Source organism: Notolabrus celidotus, chromosome 10, assembly GCF_009762535.1.
Source record: "Notolabrus celidotus isolate fNotCel1 chromosome 10, fNotCel1.pri, whole genome shotgun sequence".
Lineage (NCBI taxonomy): Eukaryota > Metazoa > Chordata > Actinopteri > Labriformes > Labridae > Notolabrus > Notolabrus celidotus.
In genome coordinates, this window is record NC_048281.1 from 13,247,710 (window position 1) to 13,265,796 (window position 18,087).

Here is an 18,087-nt window from a genome sequence, read left to right on the forward strand (position 1 = left end):
TCTAATATGTTAGGATGGGCAGGCCCTCTGTGTCCCGTCCTCAGAGTTATGATCAGTACTGCCCACTTTGATGCCAAACTAACAGAGTGATGTAAGAAAATTAAGCAAGATGTTACTGCAGATTACAGACTAACAACATATTTAAAGAGTTCCTTAAATCTAACACCTCAATAACACTTCACACCTATGCAGTGAAGATGGTGAGTGTTATTTGAAGTGTTCTCTACTTGGTGTAAACTTAAGCATGAGACCTGTGGTGGTGAAAAAAAGAGGAAAACATAGTAACTTAGGGGAAATTAACTCAGCATAAGAAGAGGAAGTGTCTAGAAACAAGTATCGCTACATACGCACGTTCCTCTCTGAACAGGAATAGGAAGTATGAAGAGGACAGAAAAAAACAAATCCACATCTCAAAGCGACAGAACTGTTGCGAGCGTAAACCACAGGGAGCCTTGTACTGCTGCAGGTGCACCCAAAGTAGCTGCACGCTGTTCCATCTCAAAAAGCGAGCATCTCAGAAAGCTTCTGGTGTAGAAGATGAGTGACTCACTGGAGAGGACTACAGACTGTCCCCTGCCACTTCTTGGAGACAATTCCAACCCGGATGAGGAGAGAGACAACCAGACGGGTTCAGACGAGTTACGTTGGGAGGATGGAGGTCTCCCTGTGGAGCTGCAGAGGGGGATGGAGACCCTCAGAGTGAACAGAGAGCTCACTGATGTTGTGCTGTGTGTTCAGGGACATGACTTCCCTTGCCATAGAGCCATACTCGCTGCAGCCAGTCAGTACTTCAGGTAACATATGGGAAAGTACTTGCTTGTAAAATACCTTACTTATAAGTGTTGTTGAATGGATCTTTTTCTGTGCAGGGCGATGTTTTGCAGTGGTCTGAGAGAAAGTCATGAGAAGAGTGTGGAGATAAAAGGGTTGGACAGTGGAGCGATGCATGCTCTCCTTGAATATACCTACACCAGCAAAGCTCTTCTGACGCACTCAAATGTCCAGAAGATACTGGAAGCTGCCAGCCAATTTCAGGTAACATGTTTTCACATAAAAGTTTACTTCGCCCATCTTAATCTGGTCTAAAGAGTTTGTGTTAATCTTGAGCTAGTAGAACAACCAGTAGAAAAAAACTTTCTAGACATTTCTGATCAGGCTTTGTTGAACTTTCTCATTCTACGTGTGTGAGTGTGACCACACAAACAATCGTCTGATTACTTACTGGAATTAAAAAAGGCCAAATTGGAGTCAATGTCCGGGCCCGACAGGAAAAGTTTACTTTCATGAGTCATTCTTGATATTCTTGGCATTTTAATGAAGTGTCATTGAACAAATAACAGTCAGTTGGAACACAGGATGCATCAAACACTTCTTCAAAACTGCTGTGTTACAGAACTAGCAGCAAAAGAACCAAAAAATAATGAACAGCATTGATTTATTGAAATTCAGAACGTGTTTCGGTGGTATTTTTTTTAAACCTCTTCCGTCACACAGCTGCTGGATTGAACCACATTTTAAATCTTACAGTTGTTCTGATCGTTTCACTTTAGACCGTTTTTCCCCGTTCAGTGGAACAAACATGTCACTGTGTGAGCAATGAGTCACTCTAAAGGGGAAGTGAAAGTTGGCCAGTTGTTTACACTCAGGATCAGTTGTCCATAAGGCTTAAATTAACTGCACAGCTGTGCTGCACAACAGAGGAGGAGGCAGGTGTTTGTGTTGTTATACTTTTATGTCACAAGACACAGTTTAAGGTTTTGACTGGGAGGATTAAAAGATGTTTACGCCTTACTGTCACTTCTTCAACTCTTTCAGGGCTAAGACTCTGTTTAGGATTGAGACAAGAACTAGGCAGTTTAACATTCATGGTTTAGTTTGAGGGTGTGCAAATATAACCATGACTTTACTTCCCAAAAGAGCAACAAAGTCATGATTTGTTTTACTTATAACAGTTGGAGCCAGAGTTTTTAACTTTTAAACACGGCAGCTTTCATATATATTTTTTTAAGAAGTTTTCCGACAAAGCCCCCCAAAAAGATTAAGCCCCAAGAATGTTTGTTTTTGTTGGTGTGTTTGGCCCATCTTAAATTCAACCCAACCGTTTTTATCCTCACTGAAGTGGGAATAATCGCGATACTGGAGGGCTGTCACGACTTGTTTGCTTAAATCAAACATTCCAACTCACGTAAATGAGTCGTTTTACAACCCTTCATAGCTTTTCTATCAATCAATCAATCAATCAATCAATCAATCAATCAATCAATCAATCAATCAATCAATCAATCAATCAATCAATCAGACTTTATGTGGAAAGCGCTTTTCATATAATGATATTGTAACACAAACTGTACAAAAAAAATGTTTTAATAATAGCACAAATTAAGAATACAAAAAAAATTAAGAAGACCCCCCAACCCCAGCCACGACCCCCAAACCCACCCCCAAAATCCATATGTAAGGGTAAGAACATGGTATATGCACAAAAAAATAGTAATTAAAGATAAATAAATAATAAATAAGAAGTTGCTGAACGAACTGAAGAAACACTGTCATGATATCTTAATGAGGAAACACTGGAGGTAAAATAAGATGTTAAAACTCACCAAAATAAAACAAATTACCAGGATAAAGAAACACTAAATGATTAAACTAATAAAATAAACTAAGATACCACACTGAAAGTAAATACAGCAAAGTAAGACAGATTAAAATATTAAAATGCTGATAGGTAATCTGTTAAAAAAATAAAAACTAAATAAAAAATGAAATAATCCACAATAAATTAAAGAAAATAAATTGAAAATGAAAAAATAATTGTGTGTGTCTTTAATTATTTAAAATAAGACAGTATATACTTTAAAAAAGTGACTAAAATTTGAACTAGATAATAGATAAATAAATTAAGATAGAATAAGACTCAGTTAAAAGTGAGACTAAAAAGGTAGGTCTTGAGTTTTGCTTTAAAAAAAAAGTTTATGTGCCACCCTCAGATCTCCGGGTAGGGTGTTCCACAGACGATGGGCATAATGATAAAAGGCAGCCTCACTGTGGGTCTTTGTTCTTACTCTTGGTACACTTAAAAGTCTGCTACCCGAAGACCTGAGGGCTCTCACGGGTATGATAAAAGCAAATCTGATAAATAAGAAGGAGCAGGACCATCAAGAGATTTAAAGACCAATAAAATAATCTTAAAATCTTTTCTTTTCTTTTTTGTTAATCCTTATAAAAAATTTGCAACATGTTTGGGCTCATCACTACGTAAGAAAATGTCATGTTGTTTTGTGAACTTTGGTTTTGCAGTCTTCTGACATTATTTTAGCTACAGGTCATCAGTCTTGGAAATCTCAAGTAGTTTTATCTGGTCATCAATGACAGTACTGAGAAGCTCTGTATGTGCACAGAGGAGAGCTAGCTCAGTTTCCTGCTTAAAAGGAATAGTATTTCCTTTGCTGACCTTATCTCTTGCAGTTCCTGCGTGTGGTGGATGCATGTGCTGGCTTTCTGAGCAAGTCTCTGCACCTGGAGAGTTGCATTGGGATCCTGAATCTTGCTGAAAGCCATGCCCTGCCAGCCCTGAAGACCAGGGCTCAGGACTACATCACCTCCCAGTTCTCCCAGGTGGTCCAACAGCAGGACTTCCTGGAGCTGCCCGCAGAGTCTCTGGAGAGCGTCCTGCAGAGGGACGACCTGGATGTGAAGTGTGAGGAGTGTGTTTTCGAGGCCCTCATGCGCTGGGTGAGAGCCAGGCAGGATGAACGCTCCCCTTTACTGGCAAGGCTGCTCCCACATGTACGACTGCCTCTGTTGGAGCCTGCTTACTTTGTGGAAAAAGTGGAGTCAGATGAACTGATACGTGGATGCAGTGAAGTCTTTCATTTGTTGCAAGAGGCTCGCACATATCATCTGGGTGGCATGGAGGTCAGTAAACAAGAAGGAGTCACTTGTAGAAACGTATGTCTGTTCAACTCTAAAAATACGACACATTTAAAAGACAGAGGAAAGCTTTTATCCACTGTGGCTCAATAATTCATGACACACAGCTGCTATTTTTATTGTTTCATTGTTTGATGCATGTTTATGTCATATTTATAGGTTGTTTCCGAGCGCACAAAACCCCGGGTACGACACTTCCTATCAGAGGTATTTCTGATCATCGGGGGCTGCACTAAAGATGAGCGCTTTATTTCCACTGTCACCTGTCTGGACCCCCTCAGGCGCAGCAGGCTGGAGGTTGCCCGGCTTCCATTCACAGAGATGGAGGATGAATCCCATAACAAAAAATGGGTGGAGTTTGCTTGCATCACCTTTCGCAATGAAGTTTACATATCTGGTGAGAGAAGTCAAAAATGTTATCCAAAGGCCTCATCTAAATCAAGTTCAATAGTTCACTGTTAGCTGATTACACACCTGCAAAGTCATATTGATATTTACTTCTTGTTTCCATGTAGTACAGGCAGTAACAGATGTTTTGGGGCTTCTTAGCATGCCAATTAAAGTTCCTTCACTCAGTGAATTAACACTATTGGCGACAACTCAACTAAACAAGGGAGAAATTCTCAGCAGTTGGCTGTGGTTTTAGGTGTTTCCCAACTCAGGAACTGCAACTGACACTTCAGTCTCAGAGTTATTTTTACTTTCAAACAACAACATGTAAATGAACAAAGTGAAAGTTCAGACTGGGCCATGGGAATTACATATTTTTCAAAATAATAGGCGCTTGGCTCAACACAGAGTAGAGAAATTAACTGATCAATTTTTGTTTATGGATGAAAGCTGGTCTGTGTCACATGTGGGTTTCTTTTTTCCCACACTCCTCTGTTTTTGCAGGAGGTAAAGAGACACAGCATGATGTTTGGAAATACAATGGCGCCCTTGACAAGTGGATCCAGATCGAGCCCTTGACAACTGGTCGCTGGAGGCACAAAATGGCTGTTCACGGGGGGAAGGTGTACGCACTGGGGGGATTTGATGGGGTTCAAAGACTCGCCAGTGTGGAGGCCTATGATCCGTTTCACAATCGCTGGACACAGGTGAATTCACAGGCTTTCACAATGAGAGGGGAAGGGACTTTACACTAAATGCTCCTTATTAGTGATAACCAACACCATGTGCGTTATCCCTTGCCTCTGCGTTCCCCTTCATCTTTCAGTTCACTGTTTCGATCTTATGCCGAAAACTTAACAGGCTGCTTCTCACTGCTCACACCAGTGCTGTTTTAAGTCATAATAGTTAATGGCTAACCTCCGGAATATAGCTGTTAAAACTGACCAACTGTCCAACACCTTATGATAGACAGTTAAAGTTAGCTGCTGAACATGCTGGGTACAAAGCAGCTGAAGAAACTAAAAGTACGTTTTAAGAAAATGTGCCTACAAGCATATTGAAAAATTGCACTTAGTAATTACTTCAGTCGATTCATTGTAAGCTGGCTAGCTCCTGTTAGCTTGTGTTAAAATATAGGTTTTTTGTTTTTTTTTACCTAAGCAGAGTTGTGCGGCTTTCTGAGAAACACCTCAACACCTCAACCCTCAACTCAAAATACTTTAGATGCGACTCTGATAGCAAGTTGCCCCCTTGAACTCTCAAGCCAATGCTGAGTAAAAATACAAGCTAGGTGGGCGTGCTTGTTGAGCTAAAGTCATAAAATATATCAGCATAGGCAAGATGACTAATACTGTCAATGAAAAGGTTAAAAGGGCATTTTGAAATCATAATGTGGAGCCCCATCACCACTAGATTGATTTTACTCACTTCAATGTTAATTTGGCTCCTCTTGCAGGTGACACCTCTCTCAGTTGGTGTTAGTTCCTTTGCAGCATCTAGCTTCAACAGATGGATTTATGTGATTGGTGGCGGGCCGAATGGAAAGCTGGCAACAGATCAGGTCCAGTGTTGGGAACCTGGGACAGACAGCTGGGAACTGCGGGCACCCATTCCAGTTGAAACCAAATGCACTAATGCAGTCACATTCAAGGACTGCATCTATATAGTTGGTAAGTGAGCAGTGGTCTCAGCACTACCTTAATCAGCTAAATTTAAACCTGCATCTGTGTTTCTATAATTACATCATGTAGTGTGAAATATTACAATATTATGGCAGTTTTTATTTTATAATGAATGCTTTGGTTTTTTTATTATTTAGTTATATTCTGCTTAAAACGGACTTTTACATCAACATTTTATATTGTGGGACACAGTTGCCGGCAAAGGCAGATGATCTGCAACTACTTGAATGATCTTTTAAGGAGAAACATAATGCAAATGCAGAAACAATGCAAATTCAAAAGAACATGCAAAAGTGCAAAATAAACGCAACCGTGGAATAGAAATGAAAAAATGTTTTGCCGAAAGCCGAAACCACTGAAAATACACAAAGGATGCAAAGTCAAAAACACACAAAAGCAGAAAACTGCAAAATATGAACTCTGCTAATCCAGACTTCTTACCAGAAGTGATCCATGCCTGTGGGGCCTTAAGTGACACAGCTTTATTATGGACTCTGGACTCTGAAGACAGCGTTGAAGAAGGCACTGTTGGGAGATGAAGTGGAGGGATATGATGTCCCTTTCTTGGGAGAATTAAGTGTTTTGTGTATTTGCAGCGCATTTGCTGTCCATGCAGTTCTCTCTGCAGGGGTATTGCAGATCGTCTGCCCTTGTTGGCCGACGTGCATTTTGTAATATGTGATTACATGTGTGTCTGTGGTTTTCATCAAACATAGAAGCAAAACAAAAAAGCTTAGACTCTTACTCTTTAAAATGATACCAGGCATTAATATATGAATCAGTAAAAACTAAGAGCCCGTTCAAATAATTAAATCAATCAATCAAGCTTTATTTATATAAAGCACCTTCATACAAATGAAATTCAATTCAAATTGCTTTACAGTGATTGAAAACAAGAAAGAAGCAGAAATAAAATAGTGGCAAGACATATTAAAAAACAAAAATGGATAAAATAGAGACTAATGTAGACCAACAACAATAAACAATAAGTTAAAGCATCAAACTAACATTAAGAATATAGATAGGGTGAGAGTTTAAGATAGAAAAAAGGCTAAAAATATCAATACAAATCTAGTAAATTAATAATAAAAAACTGATAGTTAAAATTTATCAAAATAACATTATAATCAATGTAAAACATTAAAGCAATAACATTGTTAAACCCTACATAAAAGCCAGACTGAATATAAAAGTTTTTAGTTTATGTTTAAAAGTCTCAATATATCCAACCCCCTCTCAGCTCCTCCGGCAGGCTGATCCATCGTCTAGGAGTGTAGTGGCTGAAAGCAGCATCACCAAATTGTTGTCAGTCAAGAATGTGGCATATTGTATAAGACAGGTACATGCACATATGTTTGTTCATATTTATTTATGATAAAATGATTATTTTTTATCCCGGTCTGCTCCCAGGTGGTGCCATGAATGCCATGTACTGCTACTCACCTCTGTCCGACTCCTGGTCCCTTGTGACCCGTCTGGGGGAGAGGGCAAGCTGTGCCATTGCTGCCTGTAACAACAAACTCTTCATCACTGGAGGACGGGATAACAAAAACCAAGTCATCTCTACAGTGATGTGCTGGGATGTTGACAGAGGGGTGCTGACAGAGGAGTGTGTTTTACCTATGGGAGTGTCGCACCACGGCAGCGTCACCCTGATGAAGTCCTACACACACATACACAGGGTCACATCTGCCTCGGAGTGCCAGTGACAAAAGCCTCTGCCAACAGAGCAGATCTGTTACTGGCAGAAAGACTGAAAAGAAATAGTGAAGGAAAAAATGACTGTAGATTTTAGTGAGTGATGTGTTCATTTTGCATTACTTCATGCCACTATCTAAAACTCTGGTTCAATTATTATGTTTAATCTGAAACAGTACAATGTGATATCATCAAAACTTGATTTGTAAGCCTTCTTAATTAAAATCTAATAAACACTAACAACCTATTTGTTAAATTAAAAAACAACACACACATGTTCTCTTTAAAGGTGCAGTTGGTAGGAATGGGGTAAAAAAAAAAAAAATGTCTGCTGGGTTTGGAAAAAAAGTCATAATACCCATCGGTACTCATCAGTAATTGAAGTACTTTGAGATTATGGCCAAATATGTGTTTTTCAATGCCTTTGTCTCAAGCAATGTTATTATTCCCCTTCGTTCCCGTCATCACGGACCAATCAGAGCTACTCTGTCCTGATTTGTCGAGTGGCAGCCCCTACTAGGTCGTCCTGATTGGCGGGGAAGCCGGCAATTCTTTCTCATAGAACCAGCACAAGAAGTAAGGGAAACCTGGTGGGGAGGGGTAGTGTTGACGTTTGAAATCTCTCTCCAAACTGATGTTTATATCACGACTACCAACAGCAGCTTTAAATTAAAAGCTGAAAGGTTGATAAAACATGCTAAACACTGTCATACATCTGAAACACACACCAAGTGTTAAAGGCCTCCTCCTGTGTGTGTGTCTATGTCAACACTGCCATCAAGTGGTGATAGCCCTAAACTAAGTCATCTGTGATTAGGCTGAAGAGAACTTGCGCACTGTATACCTCAGTGAATTAACCAACCTTAAAAGTAAATAATAAAACATTGAATATTCTAGGTTAACAGATTAGAAACAGAACAACTGCACTGAGTTTTCTCCAAGTGTCGTTGAACTCCTGGCACACATGTCTCACATTCCCTCACACCCGTCAAACTTCCGGTATGACTTCCAGCTTAAATCCTGTGTCAAGATATTTGTAACACATTTGAGGAAGAACTATGAAGAAATAATGTTCAAAAGGCATTTTCCTCTAACCCCAATAATGAAGCTGTGAAACACAACTTTTTCATTAATGAATTATACCGCCTTGAATGAAGTGAAAGCCTGTTTGGTTGTATTTCTATGAAAACACGAATTAACATCTTTCCTCCATATTCTTCATGTTTTTGACATGCGTTGTTTAATCATAGTGTTTAATGTGTAAAGCGTGTAAGCAATTTCATTCAACATTTGCAAAGCTTGTAAGCTCTGTGGAAAAAAAAGTAGAGTTTCGAACTTATTGTGAAGGTCCAAGAGATCGGAAATGCTCAGCTGTCACACCTGAGAACAAACTCCTTTCGTTTGTTCGTCTGCTTGTTGTCTTTGCCCCACAGACACACCCCTTCCTTCAGCCTCAGCCTGAACTTCTCCTCCAAGAAGTTCTGTTTGAAACCTGTCTGAACTTGTTCGAAGAAAATAACAACCCATGAATCGGCGGTGCTGCTAAACCTGGAAGGAAGAGTGTGTTTGTTTATTTCTACACCTGCGAACAAAGTGAAAGTAAAGGTGAACGACGGCGGCTGCGTAACATACCTGTGATTTTTCTGCTCCTCTGAAATGGCTTATTTTCATTTCCTGGCCTATTTCATCTTTACCTCTTCCCTAGGTGAGTTTGAAAAGCTGGTGTTATTTAACTTGTCGTATGAAAACTACTGTATTATATATTATATTTTAATAATGATATTATAGTCTATGCTACTGTGCAGAACTCCTCGTAGGTCTGACAGGATGTGCCGAGTTAATTATTCACCCAAAGTTGAGTTCAATAGTTCATAAAATCTTACTGCATTAAAAAAAAAAGTGGTTAGTTACTTATATTGCCTTTCTATAATTCTATATTCATGCAACCTGTTTTTAATTCCTTTCCTAAATATAATAATTGATTCGTTCGTTTTATAGGAGCACAGCCTTTCTTCTATATAACGTATGAACAAAAAACCCACCTGATCATAGGGTCCATTTTATGTTTGCTTCTGTTTGTTTTAATCATATATGCAAATATTTTACATGAACTTGTTTGACCAAAACCATCTTTTTTTATGTTTTAAATAAATATGAACCACATTATTACAACTCAATCAATTAATAGAGCTTTATTTATATAGCACCTTTCATAGAAATCAAATGCAATTCAAAGGGATTTACAGCGATTGAAAAAAATATTTAAATAATAATAAAAAATATAAAAATTAAATTAAAAAAAATCTAATATAAATCCTGAATTAGCATGAAGCAAAATGGATAAATAAGTAGAGACTAATGCACTCCAATTGCCATAAATATTTTATTAATTAACAACGATGGGAAATAGTTAAGAAATAAGTAAATAAAAGACAAAACATTGAGACATTAAACAAGTCTATGATAAATAAAAGCACAAAAATAGCAATAAAACATAGTAATAAGATAATATAAATTGAAGAGCTAAAAATAAATAAAACAATAGAATATTGAAATAACTATAAAACGATGAATTAAAAGAAGTTATATGAACGCCAACTCGAGAGCCAGACTAAATAGATGGGTCTTTAATTGACCTTTAAAAGTCTCAATATTCCTGGCTCCTCTCAGATCCTCTGGCAGGCTGTTCCATCTTCTTGGAGCGTAGTGGCTGAAAGCAGCATCACCAAAAGTTTTTGTTCTGCTCTGAGAAACAGCTAAAAGATAGGATCTGAAAGGCCTTCCTGGTTCATACACTAAAAGCATCTCTGACATATAGTCATGGTGCGAGGCCATGCAATATTTTAAAAACTACCTAAATTGTTTAAAAATCAATCCAAAAAGAAACAGGGAGCCAGTGTTAAGATTTTAAAATAGGAGTAATGTGTGCTCTCCTTCTGAGCAAACTAAGCAAACTTTAACCACTGTCAATCCTGTGTAATACAAAAGGCCATTGATCCAGGATTTGGCCTTTTTTATTCTCATTTATTACATAAGATACATCTCTATATAATTATACTGACATTTGCGACACCACTATTAACTATAGTCTTTAAAAATGAAGGTAGATTTGAATCAAAAGCTCTTTGTCAGGATGTTAGGAAGGACTGAACAATAGTTTCAGATTATTTTTCTGAAGATTCCATCAGATTATTCTGGTCTCAGTTTTTATTGCTGAGCTCTTCAGGTGTTATCACACCCTTCAATATTTAAGATATTTTTGACTCTTGGAAAGTAAATGGTACATATTTTCATCTCTCCATTCTCTACATGTGTCTAGTGGCTGGACAGTCTACAACATATTTCCTAAAGGGAACGAGTGGCCTTTTGAAGCCTGTCATATCTGGACAGCCCAATTCAATTCTGTGGAAACATGACGGCAACAAAGTGGTGGAGTTTGATGGCAGAGAGCAACAAGTGTACAGCCCCTATAAAGACAGGATCACGCTCGACTGGCTATTGGCAGAACTTAATATCACCGGCCTCAGATTTGAGGACAGCGGAGTCTATGACCTGGAAGTAGAAATAAACCACAATTTCTACCCTTCAAAATATAAACTGGAGGTCATAGGTACGTTTTTTTAATGTTTATTATGTTTTGTTTTTATTTAATTATGTCTTAAAAGAGTGAATCAATCAGTATCTGAATTCAGCTGAAAGTAGATTTAAGTAACTGTACACCTGCTGCACACTGGAGGTCAGGTCAGAACACAGACATGCTGGTATTAGATGTAACAGCACACTCTAGAGTGCAATACTACTGTCATAGAATAGTTCTACAAGTAGCAGCAAGTGGCAACAATATAAAGCAACAACATTTTTCACTTTCAGTTTTCTAGTTATTTATTATACTTTTTTTCCATTTTCCACTTCTACTTTTTGTTAGTCCACGTATCTTCAGCATTCTTTCTACACTTATCTTATCTGTCAGTTTCTGTTGCTGTAGATGAAACCAATTGTTCCACTGCCACAGTGATTCTATTTGACCTTCATTTTGGAAACCCCACAGAAAATGTACACGTTGGCCTTCAGTCAGGAAACATGCAGGACGTCTCTCTCCTACCCAAAAGTGTAGAAATCAGGTTAATTATCAACCTCTGATACGAGACCTATAACATTTATTGTTGACAGACTTTACTTTTTATGATGGCTTTGGCATCAGGAGAGACACTGAGGGACTCTGCTCTCCATAAGATACTGTTTGTTCCAGCGTCTGAATATCCCCAGTGCCAAAGACAGAATGACTTTACTTTTTGCTGGAAATTAAATTATGAAGAAGGAAAACAAATAACAATTTATTTATTTCTATATTATTGATTATATACCATAATTCATATAACACAACATAATTAACTACATGGGTATCCAGAGGGCACACTGGACTTTAAGTGTTTTTTACATTTGAGTTGTGTCGAGGGGGCAGTTCTTCTAATTTTTTTTTTTACATTGGTGGGGCATCTAGAGGACACTTTTTTATACATTTTCCACTGAAAGGGAAACGGGGAAGGCCATTTTTAATGTTTTAGCGACTACAGTGGAATCCAGGAGGGCACTTTAACCTGTTTTCTTTCGGACATAATGGCACCAGGGGGGGCGATTGCCCTGCACCATGAGTACACCCTGAGTACACCACTGAGCTAGAGATACCTGACATTTTTTTAAAGGTGTTTATGCATATGTTATTTTTTTCCATTAATGACTTTACAGACAAGGTTTCTAAGCCGACCATATCCTGTGAGGTGAATGAAGGCAGCAGCTCAGATGTATCCAAAACCAAGGCGATGCTGCTGTGCTCTGCAGAGCCCCGAAAACCTGAGTCCTTGATGAAGTTTGACTGGAGATCTCAGGGAAAAAATTTGCAACTTGGACCAAAGTTAACGATATCTCTGGGAGATAATCATGATGAAGAAGAATACAGTTGTTCAGTGAGCAACCCTCTGAGCAGTGAGACAGCTACATTCACAGCAAGAGAATGCTACCCCGGTATGATCTTTTAAAGCATTAGCTGTAATGTATGTGTGTTTTGTAGAATAAAAAAAAGGGCTTTTTTTATTGCTAAGCTAAGTTTCAGAGTAACGTTTTTTTTCTACCAGGAGTGATAGAAACTAGTGTATGAATAAGTTGGTGTAGCAAGGATTTCCAAAATGAATCAACCTTTGGTTAAGAATGTTGGCAGGACTTTGTGTTCAAAATATGGACTAAATTCTTTCTTTGTTACAGACAGTTGCACGACAGTCGCGTTAATTAATGATGAGTGTACTGTACTAAGTTGCTCTACCTTTTGCCTTGTTTTTCTGTACAGACAAAAGTTCATCTGCAGTTCTGGCAGCCTGCCTAAGCATACTTTTTATTCTCCTACTTGGCACAGTGGTTGGCATAGTGTTCTGCAAACTGAGACAAAAAGGTACTGTCAAAATAAATGACACTTTCAGCAGAAAAACTGATACTAAAATATTTCATTTATTGAGGATCTACTTGAAGTTCTACTTGATGTTCACCATACATACTGTTTTCATGATTTCAGATATTCTTAAAGCTTTGTGTTACAGTTCAGGATCAGTGTTCTTGAACACTTGCTGATGTAAAACACTAACACACTTTCTGTCTCCTTCTTCTGTCCTCTCACGTTCACCTTCAGCATGTTTTACACAAAAACACTCAAATGATTTGGAAAAACAGTCAGAAACTGAAGGTATGATACTGTCTCATCTCAGTCTCATATAAAGGACGGTGTCTGTCATTTTTTACATATATTTTGCATCAATTTCTGTTCTGTGTACGAGTTCCTTTTATCCTTTTTTGTGGTACAATACATTTTTGGTCTGTTTCAGAGTCAGATGCGAAGACAGGTCCAACTGAAGACAATAGTCCTCTTTTTCAGAGAGATGAAACACTTCCATCTCGTAAATGTTTGGTCCCTCCGAAAGAAAAGAACAATTTAAACATCAAGAGAGGTGAGGGTAAAATCTGAATGTTTGTTGTAACTTGAATTCAAAAACAACACTTCCACCTCTCATGTTCACCTCCAGCATGTTTTACACAAAAATACTCAAATGATTTGGAAAAACAGTCAGAAACTGAAGGTATGATACCGCCTCATCTCAGTCTCATATAAAGGACGGTGTCTGTCATTTTTTACATATATTTTGCATCAATTTCTGTTCTGTGTAAGATATATTTTCCCTTCCTCTGTTGGTTTCAGAGTCAGATGAGAAGACAGCTCCAACTGAAGAAAAGAGACCTCTTCTTCCGAGAGATGAAACCCGTCCATCTCATCAACGTTTGATCCAAGATCATAACATGAGCCCTGATCACCCTGATATCACTCAGAAAGAAAACAATGACTCAGGGGTGGATGAAAGAAAGAGTAAATTCTGCTGAATGTTTGTTTCAACTTTAATCAAAAAACTACACTTGTGCTGAAAAATGAATGGGATTTAATTGTCAGCTTTTCAAAATAAAGGTTATACTCCAATACTTTATTTTGAGGACTGAACAAGAAAATAACTTCTATATTTTTTCCAGCAGCTGAACATAAAACAGAATGTTATTTATTATAAACCATAAGTAAAACTTCAAATGTGTTCTGTTTTTGACCTTTCATTCTTTCCAGTGGATTTCAGAAAGAATCGAGAGGTGTTTGAAAAGAATGCAGAAGGAGGACTGACTACTCCACCTAAAGACCAAGGTATTTCTTAATGCAAAAATATATCACTATCTAAAAGCAGCATTACACAGCTATATACTGTGTTCTTTGTTACCAAAACTGTTTCTGTGTGGTTCAGTTACTCGACGCATTTACTTTAATCTTTTTTTTTTTTGGTTTGGGTTTAGCAAATCGCCATGTGCACAACAAACATGATCAAGATGCAAACCAGCTCCAAGAACCTGCAGACGTCAAACTGCCAGAGTACTCAGACACTGAGAAGGCAAACAACCAAGACCGAGCCAGTACACACGAAGAATCTGGTGAGGAGGCACAGTCTGATCAGGAACCTGAAGAGACTCAACAGTGGGATCATTCAGAATCTGAGGGTAACAATGGACCAAACCCAGCTGGTGTTCAAGCCCAATCACCAGAAGGTAAGCAGTCAGGCCAAGGTAATTTTTACTTTAAAAATACATTACTATCTAACAGCCATCATTCATTAATTTATTCTGTTTTTGATTTCATCCTGATATCCACAAAGGAAACAAGTCAACACATTTAAGAACCTGTAACCATTAGACAGTTGTTGTTTTTCTTATAAACCAGGGATGCACCGAAAATTCGGCCACCGAAAATTTTCGGCCGAAAATGGCTCAAAAGTGCATTTTCAGCCGAAACACTATTTTCACCGAAAGAGAATGTTGTGATGACACAAGCAAAAACCGCGTCTGGATTGCTTTGTGCAAAAGCGAGTCCTGCAGCACAGATCACGAGTTCCCTGCGACATTCACTTCACACCAGTAGGTCTTAATAGAGAACATTCCCTCTCTTCTTGCCCCCATTGAGCAGCTAACTAAAGAGATCAGCTCCTCTGATGCATCTGTAGCAGACGTTCTTCCTTTAATGGCAGCGCTAAAGGGTCTTCTAAGCAGAGAGGCTGAGACGGACCACGGAGTGAAAACAGTGAAAAGTACACTCTTAGAGTCTGTCAGCACACGTTTCACTGAGATCTATTCAGATCCTCTGCACTTCATCGCGACTTTACTTGATCCAGGTTATAAAGATCATTACTTGGATGTGTGAATAAAGCAGTGCGCACAAGAAATGATCCAGGCAACGATGGATGCAGAGAACCTGCTTGGAGACGGAGAAGTGCACAGCTCAGGAGAAGGAGAACAGAGCGCAGAAAAAAGGACTTGTCTCTCTGAACCAGATGATGGGCATGCACCCTCGTTGTCTGATATGTTCAATGAGATCCTTGATTTTATTGAGGATATAGCACAGTCATAGCCATAAATGTATAGGGACAGGGGTGTGTCCAGAGCTTTTTGACCGGGGTGGTCCAACTGAGGCTCTCACATAGGCAGGGGTGGCCAGTGCATTTACAAATAGATAACATTTACCCTTTCTGTCTTCACAACCTACTTTTTAAAGTATTAAACAGTTGTTATATTCCCTTTGACTTAAAAAAAACCATGACAAAGTGGCATAAATCTTCTAAGCTTAGTTCTTTAAGGACTTACAAAAGATGTTTTTTCAAAGTCATATTTGAGGATAAAGAGCCTAGAAAATGCCTGTTCAACACAAACAGAAAATGCATGGCTTAATTTCAAATCCAAGGAGTGAAATTTTAAAACTGTCCCCGGTCTCCCTACTAATAATTGGCATAATAATTGATTTCGGTGTTTTGGTTTTCGGTTTCGGCCAAGAATTTTCATATCGGTGCATCCCTATTATAAACTGATTCACTTTTACATTATGTTAAAGCATGACTTTTTACTAACATCAACTGTGTTGTTTGATATTAAGACTGCTTCTGTGTGGTTCAGTCTCTTGATGCATTTATTTTATTCATGATTTGGGTTCAGAAAGTTGTCGTGTTCTCAATTAAGGTGATCCAAATGCAGTCCAGCCCAAAGAACCTGCAAACATCCCACCGCCTGACTCCTCACACACTGCAGAGGCAAACAACCAAGAACGAGTCAGTACACCCAAAGAATCTCATAAAGAGGCAGAGCCTGGTCTGGAACCTGAAGAGGCCTCACTGTCTGATCATTCAGAATCTGAGGGTAAAGATGGACCAAACCCAGATGATGTTTTGGGCCAATCACCAGAAGACAAGCCAGACGAACAGCCAGGTTTGGAAACTACATTATATGATGGGGTGCACTGTCCTATCTGAAATCTGCTCCTGATCAGCTAGCTCTCGTTACACAACATGTTTCTGTTGACCCTCTAGGCCACCATAAGTTAAAAAAGAACTATGCTGGACTTAGTGAAATGAAAGGTGGTTCCGACGGTCGCCTTCCCCTCAGGATGGTAATACGTCTTTGTTAAATTTTTAGGGTCGGATGAAGGGACAGCGCAGGACGGTGGAAACAGTCCTCCTGTTGTTGATGCAGCAACACCCACCTCTTCCCCGTCAGCTGACTGTTGCCCTGCAGGTGATAATACGACCCCTGGTGACCATGCCAGCAATCAGATCAAGGACAAAGATTCAGAACAAGGTAAAGCTGCTCTAGTCTTCTTAATAAGTTCAACTTAATGTTTTTACAGTTGGTAACACTAAGAAGTGTGTTGGCTCAAATAAATACAAAAAGTTATGTGGAGTTTCTAATTAATTTCAATTTAAAAAAACAATGATAAAACACTTCAGCACTCAGTAGATATATTTATTGTTGATGATTTGTTAACAGTACAGATCAAAAGTGATCAAATTTAAGGAATTAAAGTGAGTATTAAGGAATTAAAGGAAGTATGTGTCATGAATTACTTTTCTTTATCAAAATCACAAAAACTTAAAGTCTTGTAATGTAAGTTAGTGTAACCAGTAAATTATTGTCATTTTTGTTTATAATTGATTTAAATATGAAGTCATATTAAAATCGTTGTTGATACATTTTCTGCCAGTCAGCACATTTCTCAATCAATGTGGTGTTTCAGTTGTACTTAACATATAACTTCTAACTGGGATGTTTGATCTCTACTTACTAAACCAGCTTCTGTGTGATTCATTCTCTCACAGCATTTGTTTTCCTCAATTATTTTTCTTTCTGTTTTGGGCTCAGAAAGTAGCAGACACAAGAATACAGCAGTTGTATCTCCTTCTTCATCCCTGGGTGCTGAGGCATCTCTTGAACATGATCCAAATCCACATGATAACATGAACAATGGTGATCCAGAGACAGACCAGCACGAAAAAACTGCAAAAGATCTCCTACAGTCTGACACAACAGACCCTGCAGAGAAAAATAAACAAGGGCAAGCCGATGAATCTCATTCTGACAATGAGTCTGCTGATAAACCTCCAGGTTTGTAAATCTACTGACTGAGCTTGATGCAGAGCAGTCTTTTAAAATACAAAAGAATCAACTTCATGAGCAGATTACATACAATACAATGTCTATTATATATTATTGTAATGTATGTTGATATTTTTCCAAGTAAATGTCCAAGCGTATGTTGGTTACATAGCCGTCTGTATTATGAGTTTTAGATTGCGGCCTGCTTTTCTAAACTTCACTTCTAACTTTAGAGTTTTTTTCTGCTTGGTTTACTTCAGATTTCTAAGAGATGGTGAAAAACATGCAAGAACATTCTCATTTATTTATCACTGGTTATTCCTAACAATAATCAGGACAAATGAGAGATTAGTAAAAGCACGTTCAAACTGGAGGAGGAGCTATATTTGTTGTA

At 38.4% G+C, this 18,087-nt stretch overlaps 2 protein-coding genes and 1 long non-coding RNA gene across 5 annotated transcripts in view; 2 read left to right on the forward strand and 1 right to left on the reverse strand.

Annotated features, from left to right (window-relative positions):
- Nucleotides 1-387: 387 nt before the first annotated feature.
- Nucleotides 388-7,943, forward strand: klhl6 (kelch-like family member 6). The gene is made up of 7 exons (XM_034693160.1): nucleotides 388-794; nucleotides 870-1,035; nucleotides 3,469-3,918; nucleotides 4,093-4,330; nucleotides 4,828-5,030; nucleotides 5,780-5,993; nucleotides 7,416-7,943. The coding sequence occupies exons 1-7, from the start codon at nucleotides 538-540 to the stop codon at nucleotides 7,712-7,714; spliced, it is 1,827 nt and encodes a 608-aa protein (XP_034549051.1). The 5' UTR covers nucleotides 388-537; the 3' UTR covers nucleotides 7,715-7,943.
- On the reverse strand, nucleotides 7,038-7,893 carry LOC117819729. Its single transcript, XR_004632608.1, has 3 exons — nucleotides 7,626-7,893; nucleotides 7,449-7,512; nucleotides 7,038-7,285 (listed from the first exon to the last, which is right to left on the reverse strand). It is a non-coding gene; the product is annotated as an uncharacterized LOC117819729 (long non-coding RNA).
- A 179-nt stretch (nucleotides 7,944-8,122) lies between the features above and the next one.
- LOC117820185 (cell surface glycoprotein 1-like) overlaps nucleotides 8,123-18,087 on the forward strand; it is a 30,672-nt gene continuing 20,707 nt past the window's right edge. The window contains exons 1-12 of one of the 3 annotated variants that reach the window (XM_034693873.1): nucleotides 8,123-9,408; nucleotides 11,023-11,313; nucleotides 12,450-12,725; nucleotides 13,045-13,146; nucleotides 13,381-13,434; nucleotides 13,574-13,696; nucleotides 13,945-14,109; nucleotides 14,356-14,430; nucleotides 14,577-14,825; nucleotides 16,284-16,529; nucleotides 16,737-16,898; nucleotides 17,460-17,702. In XM_034693873.1, coding sequence (XP_034549764.1) covers nucleotides 9,360-9,408; nucleotides 11,023-11,313; nucleotides 12,450-12,725; nucleotides 13,045-13,146; nucleotides 13,381-13,434; nucleotides 13,574-13,696; nucleotides 13,945-14,109; nucleotides 14,356-14,430; nucleotides 14,577-14,825; nucleotides 16,284-16,529; nucleotides 16,737-16,898; nucleotides 17,460-17,702 — 2,035 coding nt within the window. In that variant the 5' untranslated portion in view covers nucleotides 8,123-9,359. The remainder of the gene's footprint in view (nucleotides 9,409-11,022; nucleotides 11,314-12,449; nucleotides 12,726-13,044; nucleotides 13,147-13,380; nucleotides 13,435-13,573; nucleotides 13,697-13,944; nucleotides 14,110-14,355; nucleotides 14,431-14,576; nucleotides 14,826-16,283; nucleotides 16,530-16,736; nucleotides 16,899-17,459; nucleotides 17,703-18,087) is intronic. The other 2 variants (XM_034693875.1, XM_034693874.1) reach the window with 2 other exon arrangements.

Coding starts and splice junctions, on each gene's coding strand:
- klhl6 (XM_034693160.1), top strand. CDS start 538: ATGAGTGACTCACTGGAGAGGACTACAGACTGTCCCCTGCCACTTCTT. Junction 4,331..4,827: donor CAATGAAGTTTACATATCTG/GTGAGAGAAGTC, acceptor CTGTTTTTGCAG/GAGGTAAAGAGACACAGCAT. Junction 5,031..5,779: donor TTCACAATCGCTGGACACAG/GTGAATTCACAG, acceptor CTCCTCTTGCAG/GTGACACCTCTCTCAGTTGG.